The sequence below is a fragment of the Sprattus sprattus genome (genome assembly GCF_963457725.1).
Source record: "Sprattus sprattus genome assembly, chromosome: 2".
Taxonomy (NCBI): Eukaryota; Metazoa; Chordata; class Actinopteri; order Clupeiformes; family Clupeidae; genus Sprattus; species Sprattus sprattus.
The window spans coordinates 49976670-49991146 of record NC_137921.1 but is presented as its reverse complement, the minus strand read 5'-3'; the positions used below and the strand labels follow the sequence as shown (position 1 = coordinate 49991146).

Sequence of the window (14477 nt, the reverse complement as noted above, 5' to 3'; positions counted from 1 at the left end):
TTGTTGCATATACCCAGGGTAATTGTTAAATTAATATATGTAATATTATATGTGTATGAACAAATAGGTTACATTAAGGATACAGCCACCCTTTAGGCATCTTAACAGGCAATGGATGCCGATAAAGAGGAAATACATTTTTTTTTTTTAAAGTACTTTAAAAAACGTAATAACAATATTTATTGAATATGCCATTCAGTGGGCCTACATTTCAGAATTGTCTTCCTTGCTGGTGTAGCTCTTAACTAAGAACATTGTGTGTCAATTTGCCAAACCTGTACAAAAGATGCTTGTATTTCACTTGTTCTTGATGTGATCACTATTTTGTTGTTTTATGTACAGATGAATACATCATTTTTATAATAAAAAAAAATACAAATATTGTTTTAATTTTTCGAAATTGTAGCGAGAACCTAGGGCAAAACCGGTTTTGTTTTTTTGATGGGACACAAAGCAATGCGGTCTTGTGTACAGATCTCACTGGTCTGTCTACGTCATCCACAGAGCTGATCTAACAGTCTGTTCGAATTGCAGTGTTGTGATCGTAGGCGATGGGGTGGGCTGTGCTCACAGCTAAAGGGGGCAGGATTAGCCAGTGAGAGGGGTGGAGAGGTACGTGAGGTTATAAAAGGCTGGGCTGCTAATAAACAAGTACCTTCCCCACGAAAAACATCAGCAGGACTGTACGGTCGACATCATCTGCGCTTTAGAAGCAGAGGGTCAAAGAACGGCGTGAAGACTGGAGCCTTAAAGAAAATAACGGGGTAACGTTTACGTTATGTTGAAGAAAGATCAGTACTTTTGTGTGAAAATCATTGTATTTAGCTATATCACAAGTTAAGTAGTTAACGTCATATGTTATGCAAAGTGTTTTATTGTCTGAAAAAGATCGTGATTCTTGTTTGTCCAATGACGTTGGTTAACGTTACATAGCTAGCTATCGATAGCTAAATTGCTAGCTCCTGATGGCTGACAAAAGTTAGCAACACTAGCCTCCGTAGACCTGTCATGAGAACAAGAAATTCGTTGTCGAATAGCAGTCTTAAATATAACGATTTTCCTGCGATAGGGTAAACATCAGTTTATGTTGGCTATCAGACGTCAGCGAATTGGATCAGTAATGTCGTAGGGTAAGGTAAGTTAGCTTGCAAGTATATCTCACTTCAGACACAGAACGCTGACGTAAGCTTAGCTTGGTTACCGAAAAGGCGTGTAGAATGCTCACGGGCTCATCCAAAAAGTGCCCTAACTTTAGGTTGAGACGATTGTGTTTAACGTTATTTTAACGATGGTTAAAGTTAACGCTGAAGGTAAACAAACTACAGCTAGGCAGGCGGTTAATGTATTCGCAATGGTTGGAGTTTAGGTTGGTATTTTCTTTTTAGGTTAACGCTTTTTTATTTCTTAGAAAGTTGACTCATGTTAACAAATACACAGTAGTAGCTAAGGGGAATGTCCGTGTTAATAGTCAGTAACGTTATGGCATTTGGCAATATATGTGGATTTATAACTATTTGACTAAATTAAGTTTTCATGTCTTTGGACAGGGTTCCCGTTTAAAACACCACAGTCACCCACCTACCGCCGGGATCTGCATTGATTCTAAAACAGGTCACTGTTTTGGAATAAGTGCAAATTGCCATACATCTCGACCACCTCTACAGACCCCAAGCGTGTCGCCCCGTAATCAGGACAAAATGGTGCAAAACAAGACCACAGAAGTAACTGGGTTTCATCGGTCATTTAAGGTGAGCTTTCTTTTCGTTATTTCTATGACATGTAAAGTATGCGTAAAATGAGAGAAGTAGGATAAACAGTGATCGAATTTGTGTTAAAGTCCCTTTATATGGTAATTTAATATGACGATAATTTTGAAATTTGGCAAAGTATGCTCTAATCACACAATAAGCAAGAAATTATGTTTTTGTTTTTTCCTATTAGGGCCAAAACCCTTTTGAATCCGATGAGTTCTCCAAAACAGGATCTCATCTCCTTGATTCGGCCTTCAATTTCGATTGCTCTCCTCGGCATGGTAAGTACTTGTTGATCGCAAGGTCAGAAGGCACAGACAAAACGACAACAAAAACGTATAGCTTACGGCCGTTTCTTTTAGAATTGATGTGCCATCAATACAAAATTGCGGAAGAAATTCAAGTGTTGTAGTATAAAATCTGCATGATGTTGTGCCAGCCTTTCTGTGTTATATTTGCCACCATGTGTATATAGCCCAGGCTTGAGACTACATCATCCATAAATAAGCATTCTCCCCCTTTTGAAATTGTAGACATGCCATTCAGTCGGCCAATTGATATACCAGATGCCAAGAAGAGAAACAAGAAGAAAAAGAGATGCCGGGCAACTGATAGCTTCTCTGGACGATTTGAGGGTGAGTTCACATGTATCAGATATATTTGACACCCTAGTATGTGATCTTGTCTAGTGTGCATTAATGTATACTTAGTCAGTCAAGTCAGGGTCATGCTTTACTTTTGTGAGTCACTCTTTAAAGTTGGCACAATGATGCTAGGAAGTGCATACCTAGTATGTAGAAGGCCATGGGTCCACTGCGACCCTTAATGAAAGTCCCAGCAAACTACCTGTGGAACAATATTGAGTTAGTCAGGATGGAATTGCTAACCTGCAGACTTATCATTTGTTGATCGTAGAAGCAGTTAAAGTGATTTTATGCCTGTGTGTGAATTGGTGCCAGATCCTCTAAGCTCCACAACTGGCCAGTAATGGGAGTGGGGGAGGTGTATTGAGTTGTAAACATCCAGGATAAGTGTATGTCATAAATTAACTCTGGAGGATGATCTCAATGGAGGATTCCTTTTCCTCCCTCAGATGTGTACAGACTTCAGGAAGAAATTTTAGGAGAGGGTGCATATGCCCGAGTCCAGACCTGCATCAGCCAAATTACCAACAAGGAATATGCTGTCAAAGTAAGATTTTAATTATTTCCGTAAAACTGCATTACTTCCAATATGCTGTTTGTCTATAAATATCTGTTAAATCAGAAATGACTCAGGGAAGTAATAGCCTACATTGTTTAAATGAGATTGTTCTTTGGTTCAGAAAGCAGTATGTGGAGTCTTTGCATAAAAACAGAAGTGGTGTTATTGAATGCTAGTAAGAATGTGCCAGTTGCCCTCAGGCTAAGAATAAGAGACGGTCATCCTTGACAAGTTCCTGTTAAGTTGAGGCTAGGGCAGTGTCACTTTGTATGGAGGTGTTGCATTTGCAAGTGGCAACACACATAGTGATGACCCAATTCATATTTGCCTGTGATGTATAACAGTTGGCGTGTGAGGTTAGCCGAATTTGGGTATATGTGTGTATCCATTGAACTACATCTTGATGGGCAGAAATATGTGTGTGTTTTATTTGTGTGTGCGAGTGAGGCGAGAGTCCAGCTCTTTTTCCTGGTAGTGAGTGATGATTATGCGGGTCTGTGGTTTTTTGGCGTGAAAGCAAAAGGCCCCACAATGCTGGCTCAGCACAGAAACTTCCTTTCATTGTTTTGTTAGTGCTGTGCTGTGCACCAACCAATCAGAGCCGTGGGGGCGGAGACATTCCTTTAGACTCCCGTTCTTATTGGTCAGCAGGGATCACAGTGGCGGGGACATTGTGTTCAGGCAGCTTTGCAAAAACAGAACTGTGTCCAAGCGGAGGGGCAGGGGCGGGGTCATGACCTAGGGGGTTGCCTTTTCTTGTTGTTACAGGATCTTTTTATTTTTAAAAACGTTTAACTCTTAGTAGAAAAGTAGAACATGTGTTTTCTGATACTCCATCTCTTTCATGGAAGAGCCATGTTCCCTAAGCTAAAAACAGGCCAGGCATACTTTGAGCTGCAAGTAACTTTTGCAGGCGTGGGGGAGGTGGCGTGGAATGGGCAGGATTGTGGGGGTTGCAGGGAGCAGACCGCAGACTTGAGGCCATTTCAGGCCGGGAGTGGGGCTCAGACGATTCCCACCAGATGTCTCGGGTGGCAGCCTTCCCCCCACTTACTGGGGATTTGGGGGATGGAAAGGGGTGGTGCAGGGTGTCAGAGGCCAAACAATAGGCTGAAGAGCCAACGGCACAGATGTCCGCACACGTCTTCGCCGTCTTGTTTACAAGGGTCCATTTGATGGAGACCAATGCCATGGCTGCGTTGTCCCCGACCTGCCATCCCAAACACTCGGCAGGCTTTGATCACCCCAGGCTTTGAGATTTACTGCTCTGCAGCAAACAGCCATCTCCCCAAACCCCCAAAGAATAAATGTACTGCACTGTTGTCAGTGGTTTTCAAAACCTTGGTCTGAAATGAGCGTTTCAAGGGAAAAACAGCCTTTTAAAGTGAAGAAATTATCAACCCCCCCTCCAGTGGTTGTTGAATCTGCATCTGCAGCGCTGAAACAGCTCAACACTAAACCGCTGAAGTTGCTGTTTAGATTGAGCTCTAGCGTTTTGGGAATGCGAGTAATTGAAACTCTGTCACTCTCTCTCTCCTCACATTGTTATGCTGCTGCTGTAGGGCCCTGCGTTCCTATATATAGTTCACGTGTGGGGAAGCTCAAGTGACCTGCTCTCCCTTCCTGTTCTATACAGTCTTAGTGGCCCTGGGCTAGAATATAGGTTAGATGAAAAAAAAACTGTTTACTGTGCAGTGCCCTGTGCCTGTGCTAGTTTCCTGCCTCGGGTTAGGTGAACCAGTGGGGGCAGTTTTATGTGGGGGAGGGGGAAGAGGGCCTGAAGCTGCGGAATGTGAGTTTGTTACAAACTTTCAGATGTTGATGAAATGAGGACTGAGGAAAACCTTGTTGTACTATAGTAATGTTGCACTTTTTAAAATATTTGACCGTAATGTTTAATTTCTTTTCTGAAATGCAGATAATTGAGAAAAGACCTGGACACAGTCGCAGCAGAGTGTTCCGGGAAGTGGAGATGCTCTATCAGTGCCAGGGACACAGGTAAAACACGCACACGCACACACACGCACACACACACACACACACACACACACACACACACACACACACACACACACACACACACACACACCGACTCTTTCAAAACAGCATTGCCTTGCAGTAGTCGCTGAAAGGCTCTGATGAGTTTAACCAACCATGACTTCCTTTGGTGCTCCCAAACAGAAACATTCTGGAGCTGGTGGAGTTCTTCGAGGAAGAGGAGAAGTTCTACCTGGTGTTTGAGAAGCTGAGAGGAGGTGGGTGGACGAGTTTGACCGTGGCCCTAAGCTGTGTGTTTCTGTAGGCAGCAGTGAAGGCAGTCCTGTTGGGATGACCCATAAACGAATCCCTCTCTGTCCCCCCCCTCCTCAGGTTCAGTTCTGGCTCATATCCACAGGAGACGACACTTCACCGAGCAGGAGGCCAGCATTGTGGTGCAGGACATTGCCAGTGCTCTGGACTTCCTCCATAATAAAGGCAAGTTAGTTCCCGGTGTGGGGCAGGGTGTTACTGGAGAGCTAAATTGTGCTGACTTTATTGGAGTAGATGTGTGTGAAGGGCCTGATTGGGTAGGTTACAGTAAGAAAGTTGATCTGTGAGGCGGGCCGGTTTCTGGGTAGGAATAGCTGGCGGGCTAAAAGCATCTCACGTGCCTGTGATTGTGCCAAAAGCTGATAGCGGCGTAAAGGGTCACTCATTTGCCAGTGTTTTCGTATGCTAGAAGGGTTCAGAAGTGATTCAGTCGTAGGACACGCACACGCACACGCACACGCACACACGACACCCCTGTGAAAATGGTGAGAGGGAAAAAGACTAAACCGCTCCTTTGTTTTTTTTCATAGGAATGGCCCATAGAGACCTGAAACCGGAAAACATCCTCTGTGAACATCTCGATCACGTGAGTCCTGGTCCTTCCATGTTTAATCATTCATCAGACCTTTACCCAGAATTAACCAGTCCTCCCTAAAACTGCATTTAAGTAACTTATTCATTTGTCCTCTGGTTCCCCCCACAGATCTCCCCTGTTAAAATCTGTGACTTTGACCTTGGTAGTGGCATCAAGCTCAACAGTGACAGCTCTCCCATCTCTACCCCAGAGCTGCTGACCCCTGTAAGTATCTCATTTGTCTTTACGCTATGTGTGAGTGTGACTTGTGCAGTTTACCCCTGTGCTAATTTTATTCTGACCTGGAGTGTAGATATAGTAGCTGAAAATATTGCGAGACTCAACTCTGGAGAGCAAGCTGATGCGGTGTGGTGTGAGCCTGGAGGGCTGTTGGGAGGTTACGTGCGGTCGGGTGACTCATCCTGCTCTGCTGGGGCGGCATTGTAAAAGTGCCCAGCCCTGTTTATCGGAGTGAAGCTCAATGCAAGGGAGTGGACAGGGCTCGGTGGTGCTACATAGACGGGGCCTCCTCATTGGACGGCGATCTGGAATGGTGGGGCCAAGGACTTTGAAATGTTATGGCTGAGAGCTCAGCGAGATTGGGCTCTGGCCCTGATAACAGCGTTCTCAGGGCTGTCTCACTGCTCCTTCCCCAGCCTTGGAGGCCTGATAGTGGCCAAGTGTTTGTGTTATCGCTGTCAATCATCTGGGCTAACGTCCGGCACTGTATCTGAAGTTGGTGGCACGTGGGGCAACGTAGCAGCCCCACCCTGACCTGCTGCTTCTAACGGTCAAAGGCAAAGCTAAATGTAGATTGTCCTCAGGGGGGTGTGTTGTGTGTGTGTGTGTGTGTGTGTGTGTGCTGGGGTTTGTTGATATGCTTGTGTGTGTAAATGAAGGTCTGTAATCATGTGGCTCTGCTGTGGAGTGTGACAGAAGTGAACAGGTGAAGAGGGATAGAGAGGCAGGAGGAGGAGTGGATGGATGGATGGATGAATGAATGCGAGAGCTTAGGGGGCTATGTGTTGTTTTGGGAGTAACCTGAGCTCTCAATCGCGCTGCTCTTCCCCTCCTCTTCTCTCCTCTTAGGAAAGATGGGAGCTGCGTGTTATTTGTGGACAGGATGGTATAGGGGTTACCGGGTCTCACATTTGTGTGTGTGACCTCTGGAGTGTGTTTTGTTGAAGAGGCAGTCTCCTGTCCCTGTCACACCAGCCTGTGTTTTGTTGAAGAGGCAGTCTCCTGTCCCCTGGCTAGATTTGAATCATTGTGAGGCGCCGCATGGCACCATGTGATTTATCAGTATCATGTGAGGCGGATGAGCCATGAGGACACAAATACCATGAAGCGTGCCATTCATTTTCCGAGCAACCTCCCCCATGGTAACCTCTGAGCTCTTTGTGTGTGTGTGTGTTTGTGTGAAATGAAACTTTGTCGAGGAAGGCAGTGATTTTGTTGTTGAGTGAAAGTGCCTCCAAGCAGAGGCCTCCTAGAGGAGAAGGGTATGGAACATGCTTGCGCAACCTCCCTTTCAGTGCCAAACAACAACCTCGCTCCAGGAGGGTTGAGAGGAGGGACGAGAGGAGGGACAGACAGTGTTGCTGGAACTGTACTTTTCCCTTTTCTGCACTGTCCTTGGGTGTCTTCCTGACTTGATCTACTGTTTAAAAAAAAAAAACAGAAAGAGAAACCGTTGACACGAAAAGCCCCCCCCCCCCCCCCCCCTTCTGTTTTTTTCTCCTGTCCCATCCTTCTCTCCTCTCTTCTTCTGCTGTCCTCTTCTGCTCCTATGTTCTCTGTCTGTTGGCGTCCTCCATTGTATGTGAGAAGTCAATACAAAGACGGATAGCTCTCTGACACTGCCCAGTAGGCTCTGTGTTGCAACAACAATCACCACCAACTCCTCTTCCTGCACCTAGCAACTGCTCCCTGATTGGCTAGCTGGGAGGGAGGAGGAGGGGGAGGGCCCAGTGCTCTTTGCTCATGCGCTCTCCTTGTTATTCTTCGGCTTCTTTCCAGGGACGATCTTATCTGACACTTTTTTTTCTTTTTTTTTTTCTTCCTGCCCCCCCTCCAATTCCCTCAAACCTCGCTGCCTCCTTCGAGCTGAAGTGTAGCAGAGGTTGTGTTTGTTGTGGCCGTGCCAAACCTGCTGTGGGAATACGGGGGCGCCTTAGCCCGGATTGGTTTGTGTGTTTCTGTAGGGCAGGTGAGGGCTTGAATTTCACTGAACCACCCTCAACTTCTCAGAAACAGCCACATGTGGCTTCCTGCCTCTGCGGTTGTGTGTGAGAGAGAGAGAGAGAGCGCGAGCGAACATTCAGCCCTGGGGACACACTCACAGTAGTTTCCTCTTTTTCTGTGGCATGTGTTTCTGCTGCGTCGCTATGCTGTTGCTATGCGGGCGGCCTGGAAAGCCCCAGACGTTCCTCCCCGATCTACCGCAGGTTGATCCGTCCCGTTCTGTTCCCGTCTGTGTCTGTCCTTGGCCAGCTGATCAGCAACCTGGCTTCTGCGTCAGGCACAGAGAACTGATGCAAGACCATGGCTCCTTTACAGCAGCAGCCAAGCACCTCGAATGACTTCACAGCAACCCCCAACACACATTTCACATACCAACACACACACATACATGCCTACCTAAACACACACAAACTTGTGTACACACACACACACACACACACACACACACACAGACATTTAATTTAGTATGACCTGAAGACGGTGTGTTTTGCAGCTTTTAGCTGACTGCTTGTGACTGACTGTTGTGTTGATGTTGATGGCCGCTGAGGGGAAAGTGCGCGGATGTGTTTCAGCCCTGCTTGGAGTCGGTACAGACTTGGCTACTGCTGAATGGTAGACCTGCTTGCAGCAGCACACCTCGCTGCTCTAATGTGCTGCTGCTGCTACCACAGCTCTCCTCAGAGTCTGGGATGTTCACCATCCTCCTCTGTTTTTGTTTTCATATCTTCTGGTTGTTCTGTGACTAAATGAAACACAGTGACCTGAATCTGCTGTCTGAGAGGCGGTGGGGGTAGTTGGCTTTTCGCTGAAGGCAGAAGCAGCGCTAGGCGCCTATGTGTGTCTGTCTGTCTGTGTGTGTGTGTGTGTGTGTGTGTGTGTGTGTGTGTGTGTGTGTGTGTGTGTGTGTGTGTGTGTGTGTGTGTGTGTGTGTGTGTGTGTGTGTGTGTGTGTGTGTGTGTGTGTGTGTGTGTGTGTGTGTGTGTGTGTGTGTGTGTGTGTGTGTGTGTGTGTGTGTGTGTGTGTGTGTGTGTGTGTGTGTGTGTGTGTGTGTGTGTGTGTGTGTGTGTGTGTGTGTGTGTGTGTGTGTGTGTGTGTGTGTGTGTGTGTGTGTGTGTGTGTGTGTGTGTGTGTGTGTGTGTGTGTGTGTGTGTGTGTGTGTGTGTGTGTGTGTGTGTGTGTGTGTGTGTGTGTGTGTGTGTGTGTGTGTGTGTGTGTGTGTGTGTGTGTGTGTGTGTGTGTGTGTGTGTGTGTGTGTGTGTGTGTGTGTGTGTGTGTGTGTGTGTGTGTGTGTGTGTGTGTGTGTGTGTGTGTGTGTGTGTGCGAGCGAGCGAGCCAGTGGGGGGATGGTGGGCCATACAGCTGAGCAACAGTGGGTTTCTTTGTCTGGCCAGGCCTAGATTCCTGCACTGCGAAAGCTCCATTACATAAGGGCGCAGCAGCGGCAGGGCGGGGCCAGGCGGGGGGACAGCTGGCCCGGGGAGAACAAAAGCACCCTCATCCTGCCTCCGTCACACACACAGCCTCCTCTTATGGAAATAAACAACATCAACTAGTTGGCACCCCAAGTCACAATAAGACTATACAATTCACAGAGGAAAAAACATGCTGCTTGTGTTTTTCACAGTCGTATATTTGAGTGGATTTAAGGGATTGCACAAAAAAATTCCTTGTAATTTGATTTTGTCTTTTTTTTCTGTCCCTGTTGGTAGTATTGCCAAAGCTGAACTGAACCATTAGTAACACCACGGCCAGGCCTGTTGTAGAATACAGTCACGCATCAGCGGAATGCTGAGTTCCTAGCTCTAGTGAGAATTTTGTAACTCTTGGCTACAGTCAGTGCCTGCCTGAGTGGAGAGGAGGAAGGGAGGGAGGACAGAGTCCCAAACGCTGTGCTGTCCTGCGCTGCCCTCTTACGAAAGTCCTCCATTCTGCTGTCCCCCTGAACACATGACCCCCCTCGCTCCCAAGCTGGCATTGAAATGCCATGGCTGTGTTATTTTTTTGATTTTTTTTTTTTTCTTCATTCATGGTGCTCTGGAAGTTATGTAACGAGTGATGCGTGCCCTGGCCTTCGGCAGAGCAGGGCTTTTCCTGGAGCGGCCAATCCTCTTTTCCTGTGCAGGGAGTGCTTGGCCTAATTTCAGTCTGTCCTGGTGCAGTCACCCCCCCCCCCCCCCCCCTTGTCTCGTCTATTCAGCCTGACCGTTCAGCTGAGTGCTGAAAAAAACTTCCATGATTCACCAGGCCAGCCTCGTCCTCGTCCTCGTCCTCATCCTAAGCCTAGGCTCAGAGGCCCCATCTGTTGCCTGGGGTCACGTCTGTTCTGTTCTGTTCTGTTCCACCAACGCCTTCACGCCTGCTGTCCCAGCCTCTGTAGCATACCGGCCCATTGAATTCTGTCCAGTGGGGGGAGGGGGGTATTGATCTTATGCCTGCGTGCTAAAAGTTTGTGTGTGTGTGTGAGTTTGCAAGTGTGTGTGTGAGAGTGCTTGCATGCAAACCTATTTGCGGCTGTGTCTTGGCGTGTATGTGAGCTTGCATGTTTGCACATGCGGAGGTGTATTACAGTTTGTGTGGACGTGCGTGTGTGTGGCCAGGAGCATACACGCAGACCAGTCTGCTAGCAGTGGCTAGTCTGCTAGCAGTGGCTAGTCTGCCCTGGCCCCGTTGCCCTCTGTGTGGCCCCCTGCACTGGGGACTCGGCTGGCTGCCTTGTGACTCTCCCGCTACCCCAGGGCCACGAGTAGTCAGCTGAGTGCAGGAATGCAGTCAGGGGGGAAGAATTAGGAGACTTTAGTATGGAGCTCAGGAGGGCTCAGTCAGCCTAGCCAGCCAAGCCAAGGGGACTCATTTCCTCTGTCTGTGTGACTCCTCTGTGACCTCTCACCATACTGCTTGCCTTTGCACATTGTCTTCAGTTTTGAAATAATAACGCTAATAATCCCCCCCCCCCCTCTCTGTCTCCAGTGTGGCTCTGCAGAGTACATGGCTCCTGAGGTGGTGGAGGCCTTCAGTGAGGAGGCCACCATCTACGACAAGCGCTGTGACCTGTGGAGCCTGGGCGTCATCCTCTACATCATGCTGAGTGGCTACCCGCCCTTCGTGGGGCGCTGCGGCAGCGACTGTGGCTGGGAGATGGGCGAGCCGTGCCATACATGCCAGGTGAGACCGGCGGCACCAGAACGCCAAACCTGAGCACAGACAACACTACTGGGTTCAGGTTCTCACAACTGCAGTCTTACTCTTTGGATATAGGAATCTGAAAGGGTATTATTCCTAGTGATCCCTGAAGCAGGTGTGCAGTAGTGTTTAAAATGGTGTGAATAATAATGTGGTATACTTCAGTGGGTGCACTAAGAATTGAAGTATTGGCCAAGTTACCATTAAGAATAAAAACAACTTTACATGCAGCCTAATGCCCCAGCCCTGTCTCAAATAAGGATTAGACTTTAAGCACACAAAGTTATGTCAACACTTGTTATCTGATTTCTTACGGGTAATGCGATTTTGCTGGGTGAAGTAGGGGGGGTTTGCAAAAGTGCTGAAATGTACTGAATGCAAACACTTCAATCATGTTACTGCAGCGACCTAGTTCCTGCCTGTAATGGCTGTGTTGGACTACATCTAGAGCCACTCCGTAAGCATTATGTGAATGTCCCAAGGCTAACGCTGGTGGAGTTTGAAATGGTTGCCGGCACACTCCGTCCTGGCCCTCGTTGCAGAACGAAGTTACAGAAACGCAACGCCTTTGCTCGGCCTCTTCAGTGTTGTTATGTTATGTTGTTATGTGATGTGTATCTGGTACATTAGTGGTCTTGTGCAGGTCAGTGTTCAGTGGAGCTGCACAGGAGAGAATGGGGTGTTTTATACTAGCAGATGAGCACAGGGCCAGCTCTATTAGTTTCATATAGCGGAGCAAAAACCTAAGCCTTGACTTTGAGGGTGCTCATTTAAGGGCCATTAAGAACGCTCTAACAGGTGGGTTTCTGTAGTAGGAAAGGGTAGTGCTGCTCTAAATCTACACACATTGAAAGAGGGCCTACGTGGAGATGGGTTTTAAGATCTGTTTTGAATTGACGGATCTTCCTCACTTCACTATTGCAGAGTGATTAGCTGGAGTGGCTCTAAAAAGCTGGAGACTCTGCCTCTAATCTTGTTGTTCCCTGTTGTCTCGTCCAGAACACGCTGTTTGAGAGCATCCAGGAGGGGAAGTACGAGTTCCCCGAGAAGGAGTGGGCCCACATCTCCCCCAGTGCCAAAGACCTCATCTCCAGACTGCTGGTGCGGGACGCCAAGCTCCGTCTCAGCGCCGCTCAGGTTCTACAGCACCCTTGGGTGCGCAGGGTAAGCACACTCACACTCACACTCACACTCACACTCACACTCACACTCACACTCACACTCACACTCACACTCACACTCACACTCACACTCACACTCACACTCACACTCACACTCACACTCACACTCACACTCACACTCACACTCACACTCACACTCACACTCACACTCACACTCTGGCCAGGTTGGGAGTGTAACACCTGTGTCTCTCTCTCTCCTACCCTAGGGTGCAATCAATACCCCTTCATCCTCCATTCTACTGCAGAGGTAAGGCCAACTCTAGTGTAACACTTTGTTTGCATTTCTCACCGTATCAGCCTGGGCTTCTTTATCTACTGATAAGAGAAACGTGATCTCCCGACCCCTGACTCAGTCTCTCTCTCTCCCTCTCCCTCTCTCCTCTCCTTCCTCCATCCTTCCAGGAACAGCAGTGCTCGGGACCTGACCTTCTTTGCTGGGAAGGCCGTGGCGATGAACCGGCAGCTGGCTGAGCAGGACGACTTCGAGGAGCAGCAGCAGCATGGGGAGGAGCCCAGTCCTCAGGTGGTGACAGCTGGCTCCGCCTCCATGCGCCTGTCCCCGCCCTCCAAGTCTAAGCTGGCAGAGCGTCGTCATGGTCACAACAGCATCCTGAAGGGTGCGCCCGTCTCTGCCTCCGAGCTGCGCCAGCTCCTTGCTCCCCTAGTCATCATGGGAGACTGTGCCTGAAACCAACCCCCCTGCCCCTGCTTCGACCCCCACAACTCCCAAATCCCTCCCCACCCCAAACAACCTCAGCACCACTTGACCCGCAGCCATGCCTGGCCCACACCTCTGCAGTCCTGGAACCTGAGCTTTGTCACATACACCCATACATACATGCATACACACGCACACTCACACTCACATGCACACGCACACACACCCATATACCTACCACACACCAGGCTGCCCCTCTGCTTCCTTAGCACTTTGAAAAGCACAGGAGCCAGGCATGTCCAGCGTGGCCAGAGGTGCAGGGGCCAGGGCGCTCAGTGGGTGATAAAACACTCGCACTGAGTGCACAAGTAGCCTTCATTAGTCCAGTTTATGGCAGAGCATTGGAAGCAAGCTCATACACCAAAGCTCCCCCTCAACACACACACACATACAAACACACACACACACACACACATAGCTGCTGCTTCCATAGAAAAAATCCACTGTGAATTTATTTTTATTTTTATTTTTTTGTTTTCATTCCCTGTGGCCATGCTGGACAGTGAGTTGATGTGGAATGTATTCCTGCTGTACGGCTGCTGTGGGTGAGGGTGCACCCGGCAGCCTCCTCTCAACTACTGCCCTTTGCCTGGTGTCCCGCAACCCCCGCTCAGAAACACACCTGACCTGCCCTGACCTGCCCCTCACTTTCACAGGCCCGTCAGAAGAAATAAAGCCCATTATTTTGCACTAGAGTCTCTAGTTTAATTGAAACATACACGTTGGTGTAAGATTTGAAATCCCAAAGGAAATTGGTTCCAGTGGAATAATAATAATAGAAATTATTGTTAAGTTTCCCTACCCCGAATATCTGGAATTGAAGGCCAGTCCTTAGCACTGTAAATGATGTGTCTATGGGACTCAACTGAACTCCTATGCTGTCTGATTAGGCAAGGTAAACTCTAAGACCATGCTAAATTGGTGTCCTGCCTCTTTGAGGGGAAAATGCAAATTGAAAGTATTTGAAGGTTCAATTATCTTTGAGACTATGCCCTTAAAAAGCTTAATGTTGAACCCCTTAGCTTTAAGACAGAGGATAACTTAGATGAGAGCAGTCAGAGCTGCAGAGCGTGAGTGACGCCCTACACCAAGTGTTCAAAGGTTAAGATAAGCACATTTTTTCTGATGTGACTTAAATCAATGATTTACTTTCACATTGGGCAACACAGCTTTGTCATTGTGACTACAGCCCAGGTATTATTGCTTGTTTTGAAACCATTGCTGCCAGGATGGCAATCTACCATGACTTAAGAGAGATGGGGCAGAGCTAGGAAATAATTTGGAATATAGTTTTAAACATTTAAAACATGGAACGC

General features: G+C 47.9%; 1 protein-coding gene across 1 annotated transcript; it reads left to right on the top strand.

Moving 5' to 3' along the window:
- Positions 1 to 659: 659 nt before the first annotated feature.
- On the top strand, positions 660 to 13851 carry mknk2b (MAPK interacting serine/threonine kinase 2b). The gene is made up of 14 exons (XM_080832590.1): positions 660 to 764; positions 1548 to 1748; positions 1942 to 2032; positions 2285 to 2386; positions 2845 to 2942; positions 4873 to 4952; positions 5136 to 5209; positions 5325 to 5429; positions 5795 to 5850; positions 5968 to 6063; positions 11050 to 11244; positions 12262 to 12426; positions 12650 to 12690; positions 12846 to 13851. The coding sequence occupies exons 2-14, from the start codon at positions 1698 to 1700 to the stop codon at positions 13129 to 13131; spliced, it is 1440 nt and encodes a 479-aa protein (XP_080688716.1). The 5' UTR covers positions 660 to 764; positions 1548 to 1697; the 3' UTR covers positions 13132 to 13851.
- Positions 13852 to 14477: the final 626 nt, after the last annotated feature.